The sequence below is a fragment of the Grampus griseus genome, assembly GCF_964374135.1.
Source record: "Grampus griseus genome assembly, chromosome: 6".
Taxonomy (NCBI): domain Eukaryota; kingdom Metazoa; phylum Chordata; class Mammalia; order Artiodactyla; family Delphinidae; genus Grampus; species Grampus griseus.
In genome coordinates this window covers 102,383,359-102,405,990 of record NC_139000.1, presented here as the reverse complement: position 1 = coordinate 102,405,990, position 22,632 = coordinate 102,383,359, and the positions used below count along the sequence as shown (strand labels likewise).

At 41.6% G+C, this 22,632-nt stretch overlaps 1 protein-coding gene across 1 annotated transcript in view; it reads left to right on the top strand.

Annotated features, from left to right (window-relative positions):
* EBF2 (EBF transcription factor 2) overlaps window positions 1-22,418 on the top strand; it is a 194,293-nt gene extending 171,875 nt beyond the window's left edge. The window contains exons 11-16 of the mRNA XM_082655718.1: window positions 1,396-1,484; window positions 3,039-3,104; window positions 3,188-3,365; window positions 5,707-5,892; window positions 13,858-14,025; window positions 19,546-22,418. Of these exons, the coding sequence (XP_082511844.1) occupies window positions 1,396-1,484; window positions 3,039-3,104; window positions 3,188-3,365; window positions 5,707-5,892; window positions 13,858-14,025; window positions 19,546-19,577 (719 nt within the window). The 3' untranslated portion in view covers window positions 19,578-22,418. The remainder of the gene's footprint in view (window positions 1-1,395; window positions 1,485-3,038; window positions 3,105-3,187; window positions 3,366-5,706; window positions 5,893-13,857; window positions 14,026-19,545) is intronic.
* The last annotated feature ends 214 nt before the right edge of the window (window positions 22,419-22,632 follow it).

Below are 22,632 nucleotides of genomic sequence, written 5' to 3'. Positions count from 1 at the left end.
CATGTCATGGAAAAATATGCAGGAATTTTAAATAATGTTATAAAAGAATATTTAATGACCTGGGGGAAAATTTGATATATTTTTAAATGGATAAAAAGTAGGTTATGGAATGGTGTGAATAGTATGCTCTGAATAATTTTAAGTATGTGTGTGTCTTTAAATCTTGGAGGATATAAGCAAAAATGTCAACCCAGATCATCTCTAAAATGGTGAGATTATGGATGATTTTATCTTTGCTTCTATATCTAAAAATTTAAATAATTTCTTTAAATAAAAGGTGTTGCTTTGAGAGTTCAAATAAAAGAAAAAATATTTATAAAACATATACGCAAAAAGTAAGATTGGGCTTCCCTGGTGGCGCAGTGGTTGAGAGTCCGCCTGCCGATGCAGGGGACGCGGGTTCGTGCCCCGGTCCGGGAAGATCCCACATGCCGCGGAGCGGCTGGGCCCGTGAGCCATGGCCGCTGAGCCTACGCGTCCGGAGCCTGTGCTCCACAACAGGAGAGGCCACGACAGTGAGAGGCCCGCGTACCGGAAAAAAAAAAAAGTAAGATTAAAAAGGAAATACACCCTCCTGTGTTTACTGCTGCCTAATGGGAGTGCAGGTGATTATTATTTTACCCTTTATATCTTTTTTCTTTACTTTGATCGTGTATTAATTTTAAAACCATAAAATATAAGCAACAAAATTTTAAAAAGTAAAGGGGGAGAGGAAAGAAGGATAAAGGAATCAACCCCCAAAACTCTTTAGCACAGTAGAAATGCCAAAATAGGTCCTTCATTCATTCATTCCCTCACTCATTCGTTTTACAATTGCTGACACGAAGTGCCTATTATGTGCCAGGCTCTGTCTCCAACAATGAGAACACAGTGGCAAAACAGAATAAGTGTGAATTCTGCTCCTATGGAACTTGGCAGTATCTGGTGAAGCCTGACATGAAGTGAATGTATGTGTAACAAAACATAATTGAAAATTCTGAAAGTCTATTATGCATAAGAAGAGAGTTTTATGAGAATAAACTCACAGAAGGTTTATATATGTATGAACGTAAATATTTAAGAGCATGATTAAGAAAAAGTGATGTTTAGGAGAAGAATTACTAGATGATGAAGGTATACTGGGGAAGGAGGCAAAGAGGGAAGAAGGGAAAAGCATGTAAAGGTACTTTATCGTCTTCCGAAGAAACTGGGATGGGATATGGTTGATTGTGTAATGTTTCTGATTATTTGGGAGTGAGCAGAGAATGATAAGTGTGTGTACTTAAGGCAGAAATGATAAAATAATTATAATAATCCTGAAATTTGGAGACCTTTCTATTACCCATGGCAGACTTAATTAGAAGCTTTGCTTTACGGCCAGTTTATATACTCAAAAAGAAGACTTTTGTTTTTCAGCATTAAATGAACCCACCATAGACTATGGCTTTCAGAGACTGCAGAAAGTCATCCCAAGGCATCCTGGAGATCCTGAGAGATTAGCTAAGGTAAAATGCTTTGGAAAATGACACGTGAAAACCTTCTTGGAGAATTTCAGCAAACTTAGATAAATCTAGCGACTTAAGTCTCTTTAAAATTAAATTAGGCATTGAAATTTGGCTAAGCTGGAGATACAAGATGCACATAAAATATCTACTAACTGTGAACTATGTTATGGTCAATCTCTGAGGAAATATGAAATCTGAAAAGTTGGGCCTATGAAACAAACACACTACAATTATTCAGCTTATAAAACATTGCCAACTTTATGAAAATAAATAATTATATAATTGCTTAAAAGTATAAGTTCCCATTCCTTTGTATTTAAACGTAATTTTGTTTACCCGTAATTACAGGGACATAGTAATCCACAATCAAGTATTCACTGAAGGCCTAGTACGTACACAGATATTTAAGGAAGTGAAAAACACATCCATATATAATTTCTATGAAATGTATCTGTTTCAAATGAACTTGCTCACAAAAATTATATAGTGAATCTGGCCCATTATTTTAGCTTTCTTTATTTAAAAATATGTCAGGGCTTCCCTGGTGGCGCAGTGCTTGAGAGTCCGCCTGCCAATGCAGGGGACACGGGTTTGTACCCCGGTCCGGGAAGATCCCACATGCCGCAGAGAGGCTGGGCCCGTGAGCTGTGGCCGCTGAGCCTGCGCGTCCGGAGCCTGTGCTCCGCAATGGGAGAGCCCACAACAGTGAGAGGCCCGCGTACCGCAAAAAAAAAAAAAAAAAAAAAGTCAATTTATTAGGTATTAATTAATGAGAAATTACGAAATTTTAACATTTTATTTACATTTTAAGTACATACATTATAAAATGCCATGTTCTCTTTTCTGTAGTGTGAGTGAAATTCAAGTACAGCAGTTGCTTCTGCATAGCACCTTTGTTTTCCTCTTGGAAAAATCCCCAGCCCCACCATTAAATTAGATGATATCTAGAAAGTAGGTTAATAGCAATTTAAAAGGCTGTTAAAAACAGAAGGTGGAAAAGACAAAATGAGAGGAAAGGGATTACTGATTACTAATTCTCTCTGGTTAAAGTGAACAGGGGGAAATATTACTGAAAGAATTCATCTTTATTAGAGTAAAATTTTGCAGAAGGCATTGCCAGGATAATTTCAGTACTCTGGACAACTCCTTGGCAGGCAGCTAAGCTCAGGTCAATCAATCATTTTGAGACTATTTGGTTAATTAGAATACCAGATTTTTTTAATGGAATGGTCTGTAAGTAGTTTTTAATGGAACTCCCATGACGTTATTAATTTTAGCCAACTTTACCCTTAATTTGGTTGTGTTTTGTTTTGGTAGCCAAGCTATTTGTGGAGCCCTTTTATCGAGAAGTATTTCACATAGATATGCATTTATAGGGGGATTCATACGTGTGATCATATTCTACCTGTCAAACCAAATATAGGACCTCTTGGCTAGTTACTTACACTTTAGGGGGATGCCTGGACTTTCGATTTTTATACGTAATTTTCCTTTGTGTTGGCCATTTTGGGTTTTACCTTTGCTTATATCCCACCCTTTCTTTTCTTTTTCTAGGAAATGCTGTTGAAAAGAGCTGCAGATCTGGTGGAGGCGCTCTATGGGACACCACACAATAACCAGGTTAGGTGCTCCCATTTTGCACTCTCTTGAGTTCAACTCCTATTGCTCGATAAAAACATTCACCTCAACCTGCCACTTTGTAGGACATCATTTTGAAGCGTGCCGCAGATATTGCTGAAGCCCTGTACAGTGTCCCCAGGAATCCCAGCCAGATCCCAGCTCTCTCCAGCTCTCCAGCTCACAGTGGCATGATGGGCATCAATTCTTATGGCAGCCAGCTTGGGGTCAGCATCTCAGAGTCAACACAGGGAAATAATCAAGGTACTACCTTTCTCAGAGTCAAAAGGCAAACATCTTATACATTTAAAAGGCTGGTTCTGCTGGAGTGGAAGGAGTTAAAGCTTGATTCTTATAAGAGTGTGTCCCAGGGCTTCCCTGGTGGCGCAGTGGTTGAGAGTCCACCTGCCATCGCAGGGGACGCGGGTTCGTGCCCCGGTCTGGGAAGATCCCACATGCCGCGGAGCGGCTGGGCCGGTGAGCCATGGCCGCTGAGCCTGCGCGTCCGGAGCCTGTGCTCCGCAATGGGAGAGGCCACAGCAGTGAGAGGCCTGCGTACTGCAAAAACAAACAAAAAAGAGTGTGTCCCAGATAAGCAATGCAGTCATTGGATTATCTCAACATTAGGTGTATTGTTAGACTTTGAGCTCTTTAGGTACCTGGCAGAATCCTTTAACTGGAAACATTTAAGTATTGTGAATTTAGAAGAGTTTAGGCTTACTAAAACTAGATTTACGGGTATTGTTTGAATAAAATCTACACTTCTGCTATTGTGGTCATCAAACTGAATAATGGAAAGGAGCTGAGTTATTGCTATTCTTGTTAATTACACCCAAATTCCTAGTGCCAAGGGTGAATGGCTTAGTTTGGTAACTTCTATTTGTGTATTATCTCATATATATATATATATGCAAATGTATACAAATATATAAATACAGCAACACAGTTAACAGTGCTTCTACACGTAAAGCATATTGAGTAAAGGTTTTTGTCATTGAGGTTGATTTTATTAAGGTGCTAAATTTATCATAAATCATGTTTTAAAAGGAGTAAATGTTTCTGCTGATGTACCTCACCTTGGGATAGTTTTATTTCTAATTCTATCATCCATTGCAAGGGAATTCCTCAGTCTCATGCTCAGGGTGAGTTCTTCTTACAGAAAGATGGGTGGGACATATTATTACCTTTTTTTTTTTTCCCCTAAATTTGGGTCATTTCTTAAATAGCTTTAGAGACAGTTATCCTATGTGGTTATTTCAGGATAGATTAGGTGAGGTCTCTGTGCTGGGGTTTCAGAAGTGTGGGGAGGACTCATCCCACTCTGGACTGGATCTCCGTGCATTCAATTGCGGATGCTTCCGAGTCTTTGGTCAAAGAACAGCCCATTTATTTATTTTTTTAACTTATTTTTTTAAATTGAAGTGTAGTTGATTTACAATGTGGCATTAATTTCTGCTGTACAGAAAAATGACTCAGTTATACACATAGGTACATTCTTTTTTATATTCTTTTCCATTATGGTTTATCCCAGGGGATTGGATATAGTTCCATGTGCTATACAGTAGGACCTTGTTGTTTATCCATTCTAAATGTAACAGTTTGAGTCTATTAGCCCCCAAACTCCCAACCATCCCTTCCCCTACTTCCCCTCCACCTTGGTAACCACAAGTCTGTTCTCTGTGTCTGTGTCTCTTTCTGTTTCCCAGATTGGTTCATTTGTGTCATATTTTAGATTCCACATATAAGTGATATCATATGGTATTTGTCTTTCTCTTTCCAACTTACTTCACTTAGTATGATAAGCTCTGGTGTTATCCATGTTGCTGCAAAGGGCATTATTTCAAAAGAACAGCCCATTTAGATGAACTTATCAATGCATTTTAAACGAAAATGTTCCCCACCCCACCCAGCAGGGCATGGTAACAACTTCAGACTTCTATAGCTGTGATCTTCAGAGTGCTAGTGCCTCTTGAAATGTTATCAGGATGCCTTTTCCCCATCACACCCAGAAAAGATGCTATGTTATGTTAAATTTGGGAAACACTAGGTTAGCAAAGTTAAACCGGTTTATTCATTCTCCAGGCCCTTCATATACGAATCTTCAATACGCTACGGTACGCACCATCTGCCAAGCTTTATTTGACCACAGAACGCTTTTCTCAGTGATACCCATCAGTATCTCAGAGGGCTCTAGCGTTACATGAAGTAGGATTTGGGAGATGTCACTGCCGTTAGTCATTCACTCCTTGGTGTGAGTTGGAGATGCTGACTGCCAATGGGAAAGAGGAGGAAGGGGGGAATTACAGGGATATGGTTTTGTGCGAGATGGGAAAGAGACAGGAAGGTATAAAAAGTCTGAAGACAAACTGCAGACTTTTCCACTACAGCCCACAGTCAACTTGGAATTCTATAGACTGGGGGCCATGTGACCTATGCTGCCATATTGTGTGTGTGTGTGTGTGTGTGTGTGTGTGTGTGTGTGTGTGTGTGTGTGTGTGTGTGTGTGTGTGTGTGTGTGTGTGTGTGTGTGTGTGTGTGTGTGTGTGTGTGTGTGTGTGTGTGTGTGTGTGTGTTCATTTATCTGCGCTTTCTCTCTGTTGTCCAGGATACATCCGCAACACAAGCAGCATCTCTCCGCGGGGCTACTCTTCCAGCTCTACCCCTCAGCAGTCTAACTACAGCACCTCCAGTAACAGTATGAACGGCTACAGCAATGTCCCTATGGCCAACCTGGGTGTCCCAGGATCTCCAGGATTTCTAAACGGCTCCCCCACAGGCTCCCCTTATGGAAGTAAGTGCCCTGTCCATCCCTCCAGCTCTCCCTGTCTCTCTGTCCCTGGGTTTTACTCTTCAGCCTTTCGAGGGAGGGTAGCATTCCAGCATCTTACTGACTCACGGAGGAGTGGTCCTTCCTGCCTTTTGTACTTTTCCTTTAGTGGACTTGGGCTCATCTGGTTACTCAAAGCTTTTCAAGGGAGAGAAAAGGAGTGAAACGATTCCCTTTTTACAGGGAAACAATAGATGTGGCTTGTGTAGACGAGAGCAAGGAATTAAGAGTCCAACTCAGTTAACATTCTGTACACTCTTCATTAGGCACTTTCAGATGTAGTGTTTCATTTACTCTTCACAAGAATTCTCTGAGGTCAGTATAGGCAAGGAAGTTTAGGTGTCCAGCAGTTAACTGACTTGTGCAAGATCAGACAGCTAGAGTGGAGAAGGACAAGAATCTGGACACAGAGTTGATGACTCCAGGTTATTCTGTGTAACACACCATCATCTCCCTTTTCACTTTGTTACATGGCTCTCCCCTCCCTTATGTACCTCCAGAGAGACGGAACGTGACTGCCGGTGACAGTGTAATATATGGGGACAGAGGCTCTTAGTCCTAATCTGTGGGCTAGCAGCAAGCTAGACGTTCTAGGAAGTTACGAAAACTCATTCAGGTGGCTTTGGGGGCTAAGCTGGGACCTTGCACAGTGAGGCCAGGAGCCTTAGAGAAGATGAGGCTACTTAGGGAATATTTCAGGCTGGGGGAGAAGCCACCGTGGAGAGTCTGAGTGAGTGAGCGGAGTGTCCTTGAAATGCTGTACCTTGCTGCAAGGCTCTGCTGCCCAGAGCGGTTCCCTCGTGCCAGGAACAAGGGGGAGTCAAGGCCATTTCTACCGCAGCTCGGGAAGTGGTGCCAAGGGTCTGGAGGCCACCGCTCTCAGCCTTTGGGCCTGTGGTTCCCTGGGGACACACATCCAGGAGTTACTTCTGGGTTATCTGTTCAATTCATTACACTCAACACTCATACTAAGTGTGGTGAAGGTATAGTAGCCAAGCAGCAGAGGTTGGTTCTCCCAGGACAAATCTCGTTGCTGCAAAGACATGCGTTCTTCATGGTGTCCTGTCAGATGGCCAATTAGATCAATGAGATCAGAGGGACCAAGGAAAACAAACTGTTGCTTGCTTTATTTATTTATTTATTTACTTACTTACTTGTTTTTAACCTTCTCTTGTTCCAAAAATGTTCTGGGGGAATATTAATAGTCAGATGGGCAGCATGAAAGTGTAAAATAGAGACTATAAGAAACATAAAAGAAAAAAATGTGTATCAGAAAATGGGATGAATCCAAGGGTTACAATGGATGCCGTCTGGTCTATTCAAGGGAGTCATTAATTTGGTTCGGAGGCTTACAAGATGGTAAAGCAAAGAGACAAACAAACACTATTTGTTATAAAATTTTATGTCCACACATTATTAGTAGTAGCAATAGTAGCAGCCGCTCAACAGAAACCTGATTTTTCTGTGGCTGAGACCTTGGCGAGATTTCTCCCATGCATCCTTGTGGAGAGGGTACCCTATGTGCAGAAGGGACCACATCTTCAATAGCCCCTGCAAGTGATACAAGGACAAAAGAGCCATTGTGTAAATAATGTCACATGATAACAGTCACAACAGTAAGAGTAATTTACAGCCACATTCTACCTTACAGCTTAAAAAGCATGTTCACACATAGAGTCCAATCAGATCCTCACAACCATATAATATGGATATAATAATCATAATAATTTATTATGTATATAATTTACATGTTTATATATTTATTAATATAATTTATTATACTAGTATCATCATCATTTTCCCTTCTAAGATATGAAGGGTTATTAAATGACTTACTCAAGGGTTCATTGCCAATAAACAGTAAAAATGTGGCTAGATCATATGTCATCAGATTCAGGATATCATGTTTTTAAATTATTCAGTAATATTAAAAATATTTCATGTCTTTATAACACATTATTAGGCTGAGCCGTATGAAACCACCTCTTCTTTATTTCCAAAATGTGTAATTTCATATGTTCAATCATACATACGTGGTTGAACCATGTGAAATTCTCATTTTTGTAGATCAAAAATGGTTAATATAACAATATAGTGTTTAGTGTGGTGATGGGTGAGGGAGAGTGAAAAAAAAGACAGGAAGGAGTGGGTGGGGTGTGGGTGGAGAGACAGAGAGAAAGAGAGAGACAGAGAGAGAGTGAATGGATGAATGAAATTGCCCATCTGGTGTGGATGGCTTGATGTTTCTTACTAGATAATTCATTCGGTAGAAAGGGACCCTTCCCACTCCAGCAAGTGACAACTTCCTTCCACTACCCTTTCTTGATCAGTCAATCCCACTGCCATAAGAAAAACAGTAACACCCTGTCTTCAAGTCACCCATTAAAACAAGAGAGCATGCACAAAATAGAAAGAGGAAGGTGCCCTGCCCAGAGGGAGTGGGAAACACAGCAGAGAATGTCCTCTTGTTTCCTACTGGGTCTGTGAGACCCCTTGCACCTTCCTTTTCTGAGGAACGGTCTGAAGGAATTGCAGACTGGGACTGGAATTCCAAACAGTGCATTCATTACAATAAAAATCCCCTACTGCAAAAATACTGAATACCCTATGGAGTTCATTACAATAGCACGTGACCTGTATTTCTACCCAGCTAAGTCTCAAATTCTCTGGGAAATACAAAAAAATTGTTTTAAATAAAAAAAATTAAAAAGCTCAGGGGGATACCATTTCGTCAGTTCAGTTGCTTGTGTCTGAAAACAAACACCCTTCTCTGATTTTTCATTTTATTTTTTAAACTAGTCTGATGTGGCTGGGCCATGCCACGGAGCAATCACTTGCCAGAGACGTTAAAAAGAAATAAAGTCAAACCTCTCAGTCGAGTTGACTTGCATGACGGCCAACGCAGAGTATCAAAAACCTGCATCTTTACTGTTTTTGCTCTCACACCACTTCAAAAATGGCCAAACAGATGTTTTTTCAATTCCACATACAAACTTCACTTCCTGGCGGTAGCAGTATGTGCCAAGTTCCAGCTCAGTGCAAGTTTTTATGGCTGAATTCTAAACCCCTGACAATAGGAGGTTATAATGAAACGCTGACAGACCCCTTAGCGCCAACAAATGCAATGGCTCGATGCAAAGGAGGATGTGTGCCTGGTGAGTTCCAGCTGGGACGGTGCAAGCCAATCAATCCTTAGAAGAAGAAAAGTGGTTTTTCCTTAACTCCCCATGTTCACAGAGATTTCTGGGCTAGAAGTGCTTGCCTTTACTTTGGCCTCTATCCACAGAGAGAGGTGTCCAGAGAAATTTTCAATTTCAAGTATGTGTGATCCACTTTCCTAAAACAGTACACGCTGGTGTCCCCAAAGATGTTCTACTCAGCAAGCCTGCAACACCCAAGGGACCACTTCTTCCAAAGTAGACTAGCCACCAAGCACATGCAAAGTTTGGAACAGGATCCATGCAGACAGAATCCTTCATCCCCGGCCTCAGGGATTCCTACTTGAGTTATATAGTCTTAGAGTCTGTCCCAGGCCTCAATATTCTCATGTTTTCAAAAATAAATATCAAGACATTTTCTGTTGTAGAGTGTTAAATGATTATGGTAGAACATGTGGAAATAGTTTTTAAAAGAAAGTCCACTCCCATCGTAAAAAAACACCTTGTTAATATTTTGGTGTATTTCTATTGTCTTTTTCTTCAGAAAGGAAAAAAAAAAAATCCTATGACAATTGTAACATTCTCACTGTAGGCGCATTGAAAAGCACGCCTATGTAAAAAAGACAAGAAAAATGACACTGTTTCTATGCAGAGATAACCACGGTTAACTTTTAAAGTATAGCCTTGCAGTTATGGATAGATACATCCTGAAAATTACAGCGTCTGCTCTGATGCACAGCTGATGGGTTTCAGCCATAAGATCAATGAAGAAGAGAGCAGAAGAAAGATGGCAAAATTCTCAGTCACAGATACGAAGCTAGGCGCCATAAAAATCCATCAGTGCAGGCCTGTGTCCTAAGAACGGAGAACAGACATGAGGAGTGGCGTTTGCATTGCAAAGTTAACTACAGTCAACGAGCTTCTCCCAGGAATCTGTGAAAGAACCGGTTAACAGACAACCTTGTTTACAGGCAGTTAAGCCTTAGATCAAAGAGGCACATTAACGTCCAGGAAAGCTATTATGCCTATTGCTCAGGATTATATTCTTTTTTCCCAAAGAAGCAGAGATTTTCCGTTTGTTTCTTTTAACAGCTTTTGCTGCTTTCTGCTACATCAAAAGTAATACACGGTCATTGTAGGAAATATTGAAAATACAGACAAGTGAGAGAAAGAAATGTAAGAATCTTCACAATTCTGTCAGCCAGATATCGTCATTAAAAATTTGGATGTGTATCACATCCTTCTAGACTTTTTCTTTGTGTATTTTTAAAAAACTAAAAGTGGGCTCATTGTCTGTGTTATTATGTAATCTGCTTTACTCATCTGAGGAGGTGTATCTTTCCATGCCATTAAATATTCTTCTCCAATATTAGTTTTAATGTTTGCATAGTGGTCCATTTTATGGACCTAATATAGTTTACCCTATTGCTGGTCACTTCACTTATTTCCCAGTTTTTCAAGACTATAAAAACGCCCTTGGATTTTTTTTTTTTTTGCACATTTATGATTATCTCCTTGGGATTAATTTCTAGAAATTAAATTACCGGGTTAAAAATATGCACATTTTCAAATACTTTGATACATATTATTGAAGTCCCTCCACAGAGGCTAGTACTCCCCTTAGAAAAGGAATAGTATCTGTTTCCCCGCCCTCTTAAGTTTTTCTTAATCTTTATCAATTTGGCAAGTGGAAAATAACATCTCATTACTGTTTTAATTTACATATGATTACTAATCGGTTTGACCATTTATAGGTCTATAAAGGCCTTTTGGTCATTTTCAGTTTTCCTTCTGTGACATTCCTTTTCACTTCCCTTGCCCATTTTTCTAGTGGGATGTTCTCTGATTAATTTATAAAAACTTATTAGCTACTGAGAATCTGAATATATCTAAATAATTATGACAGATATTTTTCCTAATTTGTCATTTGCCTTTTCTGTATGTGTTATAGAAATATTTTTGTCATGTCTTACGATGTTCTGTTTAGGTTTGGGGGTTGAAAGGATTAGGTAAATTACATAACTTCCTAATTTTTCTACTAGCTCCTTCATAATTTTGCTTTTACAAATAACTGTTTAATCCACTTAGATTTACTTTCGTGTTTAACACGAGGAAGCACTCTAAATTTTGTCTCCAAATGGCTAGCGTATTGTTCCCATGTGTTTATTTCCCCACTAATTTGAAATGTCACCTTTATTAAGTTCTAATTCTCATGTATACTCAGGTCTGTTTCTGGACTCTATTTTCGCCAAGGATTTGTCTGCCTGTTTCTATGCTAGTATAACACTGATTTCATTTGTGTAGGCTTATCATAAGTTTTAATATCTGTTAAGACAAACGCCTCCTTAAAAAAATTTTTTTTAACAAAACTTTCTGGCTCTAACAGTGTGGTTGCTGTTTTAAATAGATAAATATAGAAGTTATGTTTGTTGACACACACAGATTAAAATTTCCTTTAGGCTTTTTATTATAGCCGCATTAAATTTTAAATTTGGATGTAATTTGACATTTTACAAAAATTCTGTTAAAAACATTTTAAATGGGCATGTTACAGCTCTGTGCTTATTCAGCTCTGTAACAATTCTTTTACACCACCTGGTGAAGCCTGAAGTGACTCCTTTCCCATTGAGAGGTGGTGGCCATGCTAACGAGCATGCTTTTAGATCTGTTACTAAAAAAGAAGTATTTGTAGAAGTGAGTCATATGCTGAATATACATGGAATTGAGTGTGTGTGTGTGTGTCTAATTCACATTATAATAACCCTCCTCTATCATGGTGTATGAGGGGAGATTCTGCTATTGCAGACTCAGAAACCAAGGTGCCATTTTGGTGCTCGCATGGATCACACAGTATGGCAGAGATTTCATGGTGGGCAGAATCAGGGGCTCCTGATTCTCAGCGTTCCTTTGGCCTCTGATTCTGTGCCTTACAGAAAGAGGAGAGGACTCACCCACCCACCCTGCTCACACACACACATTTCACTGACGCTAAAACCAAGGCTAGAAGAGGAGATTGACTTGGAACTATGAATAAGATCCATTCTCAGTGCTTAAACCTGTATCCTCTCCCACAGCAATAGTGAATTAGCCAGATTTCTTCTTCATTTGCATCTTCAAGTATTACATGAGATTCTTTAAGGATTTTTTTCCTCCTTTCCAATTTTTTCTCTTTTTTATTGACATATAGTTGAATTACAGTGTTGTGTTAATTACTGCTGTGTAGCAAAGTGACTCCGTTATACATATATATACATTCTTTTTCATATTCTTTTCCATTATGGTTTATCACGGGATATTGAATGTAGTTCCCTGTGCTACACAGTAGGACCTTGTTTATTCATTCTCTATATATCGATACCACCATTTTTTTCTTTTGATTCATATTACTTGTGGAAAGACCTAGATGTATTTGGATGCTTCCTTCTGCACTGCCCTTTAAATCAGGACCACTTCAGGATAAGAAGTTTTTAGATAAAGCTCTTTTTTTTTTGAAGTCTTTGGTTTGTCGTACGGCTGTAAAAGACATCATATTGGAGGTACGCTGTATGATTGCTTTATATAGGCAATTTGTGAACACAGCCCAAAGTCTATCTTTATATGGAGAGGGGGGAAATGGGGATGGAGTCTTCCACAGGATATCAGAACACTGGACCTTCAATTCACCTCGTACTTGGTCTTTGAACCATAACTCGCACTCATGTTCTCACTTTCAGATTTACTTTGTGGAGTATCTGGACCACTGATGATATGAAGTAGAGGTCAGCACTCTTAGCCTTTGTCACGGCCTTTGCCATTACATTGCAGTAATTCTTTTACCAAGTCATGTGACTTGGACAGTTCAGAATTCTGGACATTATGCTAAAATGAGCCCCTGAAACTTGACCTCATACTATAAAATGCTATCTCGAACAATTCTACCCTTGTGAACTCAAGTTTACCCCTTTCTCGAGCAAGTTGAACCTAGGAGGAGATTATCTTCTTGTATGATGTGACTTGGTGGAGTGTCTGACATTAAGACATGGGGCCCTTCGTTGTGTAAATTGCCTTTGTTTTTCCTGGAAATCCACAACACTTAGTTTTTGGCTTCCTTTAAGTCAGTTTAATGTTAATATTGGTATTTTTTCCTACACATCACATCAGAGGAGGCTGACTTGCAGCTTTATTTCCCAGGAGCTCTGAAAGTAGAGGAAGAAGGAGGTAATCTCTTAAATGTTAATAAACTTTTACATTTAATGAGGAAGTGGCCCATAGAGATGGTGCACTCAGAGAAGATGCCAACCCGACAGATCAAGCCTCCGGTGCCCTGAGAATTGCCAGGGAAGCACATGGCTCCCAGACAGGACTACTTTTTAGGGTAAAAAAAGAGGTTTCTGATTTTTCGTAGACTGGATAATTTTTCAGTTGTTGGTCTTAGGCTTCTCTTGTCGAGCTTCTACTTGTGGATTAAGACCTATCACAATTTCATCTCCTGCTGACACTTTCCTGACTCTTCCAGGCAGAAAAGCACTCTGCCCGCTGTATCTCAGCGTCGTGGACACTCCTCCAACAGGACAATGACCCTCTTAGGTTTTTTTATTTGTTTATTCCTCCCACGGGACAGGGCAGGGACCTTGTCACATTCAACTTCTTTTTGAATCCCTGGAATCAGGAACAATGCCTGGAATAAATTCGTAATTTCTCAAGCAATGTGTAGAGGTTGTATGTACTGAAGAGAGAACTTAACTCCTAGATCTTTCTCTTTCTAAAAAAGGATTGTGCATTTGCTTTCCAGTCATGTCATCAAGTCCCACTGTTGGATCTTCCAGCACGTCCTCCATCCTCCCATTTTCCTCTTCAGTTTTTCCTGCTGTCAAACAGAAGAGTGCCTTCGCCCCCGTCATCAGGCCCCAAGGCTCCCCTTCACCTGCTTGCTCCAGTGGCAATGGAAATGGATTCAGAGGTAAGCAAAGTAGCACCGTGGGTATCGGCATGATACGTGTGCCACAGGGTCCGCAAAGTAAGAGCAAACAGCTCAGCATCCTTCTGTATCTCTAGTCATTCACCTACAAGGAGATGCTTTGGTGTTTTCAACATGAGACCCGAATGACTTGTACAGCTGGGCTAGCTCTCTATCCAAGAGCAAGATGGGGGAATAACAGAGAAGTCGGACAACTCTGCAAGGACACAAATTAACTGTGGTGGGGTCACATACACCCTCTAGGAGCATCGGACTCCCCAGACCTCTGCTTTTCACAAGGCCATGTCACTATTTCCCAGAAGGTGCCTGGCCAACCACAGCAGATGCTACATGGTGACTACTGCTTACCGAATCAGCTTGCCATCTGCAGTGCATTCCCAGTCCCATGGCACGAATGGACAAGATCCGTCAGGAGCCACGAGCAAGTTCTGAGAATTCTGGTTACATGCTGGTCAAATTGATAGCAGGTGCCTGATCAGGGGTGGGGTAGGGAAGAAAGAAAAAAAAGACATACTGGATCTAAGAACAAACATTAATATCCCCCGTCAAACCCATTTTTGAGCAATGTCCTAAAATATAATATGACATGACATAGCACGAATGTGATGAGTACATGAGAATCTAATCATCTCATTGTGAATGGGAGGCAGCTGATGGCAAAAGAGCAAATTGGAAACTGCTGAACGCCAGGGAGCTTAACGACCCACATTATTTTTAGGCAGCTCCCTGCGTCTTGACATGAAAACATTCACGACAAGCAGTGTTGGATAGAACCAAAGAGGGCAGAGGTTTGGTTTGGTTAACCCCTCGTGGATCAAAGCCTCTGAGGTCAGCCGAGCCTCGAATGGGCTGTGCTGTCCCTGGAATGGCATCTGCCTAGTGGCTTTATGATTGTGCAGGGGTTCCCGAGCCCCTGGGGACACCCGTGAGGGTGCACTCGCCCGTTGTGGCCAAGCACAGCTCTGGGAGGTACGTCAGCTTCCTGACACATCCTACCATTAGAGCGATGGTACCTCCTTGAAGTCAAGTGACTTGACAGACAAACTGTGAAATAAGAGTTGAAAGCCCAGCCCTCAGAAGAGCCCCTAAAAATTCTTTTGCTTCTAACTAGACAAAGCAGCTGGGTCTACATGCCGCCCAGCATGGGAATAGTTGGAAACATCTGTATATTTGAATGAAAAAAATATATATATATGTATTTGCTTTTTATCCAGATGTCAGATCCAGAGAGAAACAGGCTCAGCCTGTAGCTGAGCGTCTCCACCTGCCGCACCTCCCAACAAAGGCCAGTGGTTTCTAGCCTGTCATTAGGGGACACGCTCAGAACTTTTCCCACGATGGCTTCACCTCCAGACTGGGATAGAAAACAATTGCTGAATTTTTGCTGCACATTCCCCTCCCCTATCTCCCCTTCAGCAGTATGACTCCCCTTTCCAAGTACTGTGGTTTCAGTCATGTCCCTTAAACCTGGCAGGGTTGCAGCAACATGGATGGACCTATAGATTGTCATACTGAGTGAAGTAAGTCAGAAAGAGAAAGACAAATATTGTATGATATGGCTTACATGTGGAATCTAAAGAACGGGTACAAAGGAACTCGTACCTATCTACAAAACAGAAATAGAGTCACAGATGTAGAAAACAAACTTATGGTTACCAGCGGGTAAGGGGAGGAGGGACAGATTGGGGGATTGGGATTGACATATACACACTCCTATATATAAAACAGATAACTAATAAGGACCTACTGTAGAGCCCAGGGAACTCTACTCAATACTCTGTAATGGCCTATATGGGAAAAGAACCTCAAAAAGAGTGTATACATGTATATGTATAACTGATTCACTCTGCTGTACAGCAGAAACTAACACAGCATTGTAAATCAGCTAAACTCCAAGAAAAATTTTTTAAAAACCTGGCGGGGGCCACACAGGTTTCGTTGGGGAAATGCAGAGTGAGAGGCCCAACAGAGACTAAGGGCAAAGGGCAAGCGCAGGTGCAGGAGGAGAACAGGAGGGGTACAGCCCTTCCTTCATTCCAGGCAACTCCTGCAAATATTTTCAGCTTCACTTGGAGGAAGAAAAGTGCAACTTGACTGCCACTTGCCGCCCCTCCCCCAGCCCCTCTCTCACACAGGGACTGAGTCAGGGGAGCAGAGCTGGTTGACTCAGACCCTTCTGGGTCTGTGCTGTCCAGGGAGACCCATCTGTGGGGCCTGTCCAGCTTGCAGCCCTCAGGGAGGCCAGGACAAAGCTTTCACTGGCAGCCATGGCGTGGAATCCCCACCCTGCTAGTGGCTGCAGGCCCAAGGGCCCCTGTGGTGTCACCTGGTCAGGGTGCAGTTGTCCCAAAGAGCTGGGACGGTCTGTGTGGTCACAGCAAGGTTTCCTGGTGGAGGCAGCAGCAGCTGAAATAGCCAGAAGACCCCCTCTAGGGTCCTCAGCCATGCGAGCTTCTGGCACTACCAGTGACAGAGTGTCTGAGCAGCACATTCTTAACTGTGTGTGCAGGAGTGACAACTGAGTTGGTTACACACGGACACAGGTCCTGGGCTCTAGTTCATTTCTATAGAATCACTGAGAAGTCCTGAGCCTCTTTGAGGTCCTACAACTCCTCCGAATTGCCCTGGTGATTTTAACCTTGAGGAGAAGGATGGGGGCCGGGATGGAGGAGGAAACGGTGGAGGGGAAGCAGACAGCAACACTTAAATTCGGAGCTGGAGACTGAAAAACAAAGAACTATGAAAATACAAAGTAGTGTGTGGAGAAATAGGAGAGAATTCCGAGGGGAACCACAAAGGCTACCAGCTGTGGGAAGAACACGGAACTTGACTTCAACAGACCCTGCAGGCTGTACCAGGGCATCCCTACCAGTCACTGTCATCAGAGAGCCTCAGTCTCCTAGCCTGTTAAACAGGAGAACTGATGGCTCTATCCCAAGGTGGTTGAGAAGCAACGTGTGCGAAGAAGTAGGAAAGGTGAAGGACATTTCATACATGGAGCTGACGGGATGCCTTCCAGAAGCCTTCACTCTGGTTCTTCCTCATCTTGGACCAGTGACTCAGCAGTTCAAGGTCCAGCACCACCAGGTGTCCCGTTGGTGCAGAGAGGGAGAGAGCCACGCTGACCTTGAATACGCTGCCTGCAATCACTGAATGAAGGGATCCGGGGGTGACGGGGGCTGAGTGGCAGGACGCTCCATCTCTTTAGGGACAGTGGGAGGGTGTAAATGTGGCCCGAGGCGGAGGGTGATCACAGGCTGAGAGGGAGTTTCTTTCCGCTTGCTCTAAGCTGAGGTGGTTTTAGTCACCCGCAGAGGGACTGTGCAGCCAGCACTCTCCGAGACTCGCTGACTGTGCCTTGATCCCACGTGCAAGATGCTGAACCAAGTGCCTTCTAGGAATTATCTCGTTCCAGCCTCTCGTGTGACCCAAAGGCGAAGGTCATACTGGTATCACCATTTTTAGTTAAGGAGCTTGCCCAGGGCCACACAGCCAGTGACTGATGACTTGAACTCAGACATTTTGACCCCAGAGCCTGCACTCCGACAGCCCGCTGTCTCTCTGGGGACAGAAGTAGTATAGGTCTTCTCTTCACCGTTCGCCCGTACCACCTTTCCACCTGGACCGAAGAGGGATTATTACATTCCCATGAAATGTCAAAGGTAAAAAGAAATTGGACAAAGTGCAGTTAAGGATTCTCCCAAATAACTGCTGCTTTCTGTCTGTTGGCTACGGTTTCTACAAGCAAAAAGTCAGGGTCACCACGGAGCAGAGTGCAGCCCACGCAGTGCCTGGTGTGAGACCAGGGAGAAGGAAAATCCATGAAATCTGTTCTTCAGTCGTGCAGTGGATCTTGTTCTCGGAGAGGCTCTGCCCTTTTAATAAGCTCCTTAGATAACTCTCTGAGGACGCAGGAAAAGGAAGGGGCTGATGAGTCTGAAGTGTAATAGACAAGTTAAAGTTGAAAACGTGAGCCCGAAACCTACTGCTGGGGAGCTATACGTGCAGTGTTCATTTTCCCCACCTTCTACCTCATTTATCAGGCATTCACAGTTGATGAGTATAGATCGTCGAGATAATAGTATACACTGTGCCAGATTCGTTTTCCAGCTCCCTCCAGGAAAAAAAAAAAAAAGAATAAAATAAAATACCTCCTACACTCTGGGATAATTACCAGGGTTGCTGTATCTCCAAATCATTGGGGAGTGTCCAGAATTGAACTGCCTTTATTGAAAAGTTACATCGATTCAATATATAGTAATACAGGCAAAAATAATTAAGGGTTTGCTCGCCACTGTGTAAGACCTTAATCTGGATCTCACAAACATTCAATAAAGGCTGTATGGTCAGGGAAATAGATGGCTGACAATTTTGCCTGAGAAGACTGGCTGGCAAGGAGAGAAAAGGGAAGAGGAGAGGGATGGGGGAAGGGAGGGGTGGGGGAGAGAGGAGGGAAGGAGGGAGGGAGAGAGAGAGAGACGTGTTGGAAGAAGCAGGAAGAATTTTGTCCATTTGCTTATCAGGTTAGTGAACACCGTTCAGCAAAATGCTTCTATGATGTTTGATAAGCCCTTTAGATGAGGCTTAGACAATAAAACTCAAAGGATCAAATTCTAGATGCAGTGTGAAGTCTGGACACAAGGAAACTATTCTGCCAGTTTCCAAGAATGTGAAAATTTGATGGGTTCATCACCCGAAAGCCAAGGCCAGAGGGTTGCGTTTTGCTGTGTGTTTTCCACATTGTGCTGATGCTGCTTTATTTCTCATATCGAGGGGAAACCTTGGACCTGATGCCACCCAGACAGGCATTTGCAGTATCCTCTTGACAGAGGGGCGCTGGACACTGCGCTTGGATTGGGGGTGAAGAGTAGAGATTGGGGTGACTCCCAAATTAGGAACTCAATTAAGTCTTTTGTTCTAGTGGATCAGCATCCCTTAGTGAATGGACATCACGTACAGCTGTGAGCCCCAAAGGAAGATGAGCTAGTTAGGAAAAAAAAAAAACTCATCCAATTTCAGCTAGGATGGATAGAAACCTAGGATGGATAGAAAGTCCGATTTGTTATAAACGATGCCTAGTAAGTAACTCAATAGGCTTGGCACCTGGTATATATTTTCCTCTTCCAACCATATAATCTAGAAATTATTTTAGTCTAAGAGTGAAAAATATATTAGACATATATTACAATTTAGTTTACACGTTTATGTCTCTTATGTCATGTATACAACCTGTTAATGTAAAGCAAAACATAATTTCTGGCCTCCCAAGCAAAACTTCAACAAGCTTTGTTTATGTTTCAGTGATTCAGTAAGGCTCTGGTGCCTCTCATTGGCTGTCTGCTAGACCAGACCTGGAGAAAATGGGTTCCCATATCCGCTGAGGGCACCATCTCCCTGGATGGTACCAGACTGTCCATCCCAGGCCCCGCCCCTCTCTCTGGTTTCTAGCCCTTAATGTAAAGAATCTCTAAGTCTCATGCCTGTGCCACTCTTCCCTTGCAGCCATGACCGGACTTGTCGTGCCCCCAATGTAAAGAAGAGGAAGAACTGCTTTCTTATAGCACAAAACTGCTTACTCTGATGGACCAATAATGAAGAAAGCACTAGGAGCTCTCTGGGGAAAGTTGTGCCCCAGGTGAACATGATGGACAGATCTGGGTTTGCAAGGAGCTGCCTCTTACCTGGTCTCACGTTTCTTGTGTAGCTCTGATGGTAACTACACAAACTGATCCTCTTGGGAACAAGGACAAAAGATGTCATTGACGTAGTCAGTGCTAAGAGCAGAAATGCAATTCTTTGTTATGAACATTATGAGAACCACCTTCCTATGTTTGTAAAATATTTAAGAAAAAAAATTGGCAAACGATTCATGCTTAATATTTTGGATACTATTTGTTTTTCTTTGTAGGAAAAAAAAGTTGAAAGTTTCTATTTTCTATGAAGCCTTTCAGATACCAATTTAGTTTATGCAGAAAAAAAAATTGAACAAAACAGGGTACCAGCATGGAAGACTTTCTTAAAATGAAACCTGAATTGAATGATGAAATGTTGTTGTATGTGTGTTTGCTTATAGTTTAATCTCTTTAAAAAACAAACAAACAAAAAAAACAAAAAAAGGGAAAAATTTTAAAATGTTTTACAATTATTTAAATAAATAAACGTGTAACTTATTGTAAGTAGAGGTAGAAATTAAGACCTTTTTGGAAGAGAGAGGAATTTCTCTTCCTGATGTAAAATGGAAGTGATGCAAACATGTAGTAACAAGTTTAAAAGGTGTGTGATTATTACTGCAGTTACTTACTAGACTCTTATCCCCCATCCCGCATCCCCCTCTTTTTCCATCATTTTACTGACCCACAGGCAAGAACATGTATCTTATATAGAACCACCCGATGCAGAAACGATGCAAGTCCATGCACGTACACAAATACTCAAACCCATCAATCCACTCCCAGCTCCGTCTGCTTTCTAAATAGTCTACATGTCCCTTTAGGTATTCACTCTTTGTGAATACATAATTTTTAAAATTTATATTAGCGTTCAACATTCTCCCTTGAGCAGTGCAGAGAATTCCCATGTTTTAGTGTGTCCCCGGCTTTGCATCCCAGGGAAAGACGGGTCTCACCTTAAAGACAGCCAAAGCCATGTGACTTTCCCAAACAAGTGGCCTCTGTGGAATCGCCCTTTCAGAGTCCCCCCTCCCTCCTCTTTGGTTACGTGGTTCAGCACAGAGATTTAAGCCCCACAGAACTTCAGAAACTGGATTTGAAGACGGTGACTCTGTTTCTTGGACTCTTCATCGTCAATCTTAGGATGTTCACATCCTTTCTTCACGCTGCAGATCTCCCCTTTCATGGCATTAAACTCACTTGAAAAAAATATGTATTCAACTTGACACCGTTTCCGGGCACGAATGTGATGGGGTGCAGAAGAGGCATGTTAAAAGCCCTAATCTCTCTTCTGATCTTCAAAGAAATGGAAACCTAGATTCTTAGCAGGGTCAGAGAGTAGGGGCACCTGTGTTCCAAGCAACGTACTTCCTCAGGCCTGCGACAGGCACTCGTAAGTTCTGGGACTAGCTCTTGGCAGGAGAAACCTTGCAGGAACTGCTAACACGGAGTAAAGTCTTGAGAGCCTGTGTGATCCTGGCGATGTATCCAGAATTATCTGGATTGCCAACAAGGATGTCATTTTTGTCCAGACCAGGGTTCTCCTTGCTGACTCATTGGCACCACAGTATAGTCTATATACAGACTTCAGTTTGGGCTTCTTGGTTGGGGTTCTATTAGAAATTGATGCAGCTCTGCTGGAAAAACATGTTTAGTGCATCTGAGCCGATTTTGGACAACTTCATAAATTCAGCCTCCCTTCCATTTGCTCACACCTGTTCAACCCCCAATGGTCTTATTTGCCTTTAATCTATTCTAGAACTACCCAATATGACCCAAATATTATTTCTACGCACATGATAATCCAAGGGTTTGGAAACCTGGCATACTCGTAATTCCTGCTGACCGTCCCTGTCCCTCCTAGTCAGGGCTTAAAGCACCAAAAAAAAAAACAGGGAAACACACAAGAGAACTTTCCCCAGTGAAAAATCTGATGGGAGAGGAAGAGTGTGGATGACAAACATCACCATCCAAAAGTGAAAGCAGAACAAAATTAAGCATGTTTAGACCTGGATTTGAGCCAATCCAACATAAGGAAATGTTTTTTTTTAAGTAGCATCGCTTTTAGAATCTGTGAAGTTTGCTCTTGCATGAAGATGAGTGCAGTACTGTCTTCAAAATGATTGTAGAATTTCTTGGTAGCTTTACACCCAAAAATGTGTGTAACTAAATACCAGACATCCTTGACCATTCAGCTAGAACCTCAGCAGTGACAGATCTATTTAAGTGTACAAATGTGTGTAAGGATGATTTTTAGTGTACTAATAAATTAAAAACAAAGCTACTCTGTCCTCTTTAGTCATTGCTGTTAAATCATTCCGGTCCCAGGCTATTTTTGTGCCACTTGGAATAAGTATTTCTATAGGTAACTACAAATTCTATCCTATCTTTGTAAAAGGAGCTGTGTTAAGATTTTTCACTTAAAGGGACAATTTACTTCATTATTTATCTCATTTTTTGTTATATCATCGTATTTTCCCCCAGCTTTTCTTTGCACATTTCAATATGCATGGTTTAAAAACCATCCCCTTCTCTACCTTTTGTACAGTAAGGTCTCATTTTCAAACTGTATAGTTTCATTTTATCGTTTTGCTTTGTCAGTTATATACAGTATAAAGTTGCTATGCACAGAGCTTTTTGTAAAGACAGCTTTTTTGTTTACTGTTTTTAATGGTCTTACTTATGAAAGAATATCTTGTTTGTAAAATGAATATGTCTACTTCAGTTTTAAACTTTAAATTATCCTAACAAAAAATAAAATTTTTGTACTGTAAAAATAATTGGAACTTGGCCTTTTTTAAAAAAAATTATTTATTTTATTTACTTTATTTTTGGCTGCACTGTTGCTGCACACGGACTTTCTCTAGTTGCGGCGAGCGGGGCTACTCTTCGTTGTGGTGCGCGGGCTTCAGTAGTTGTG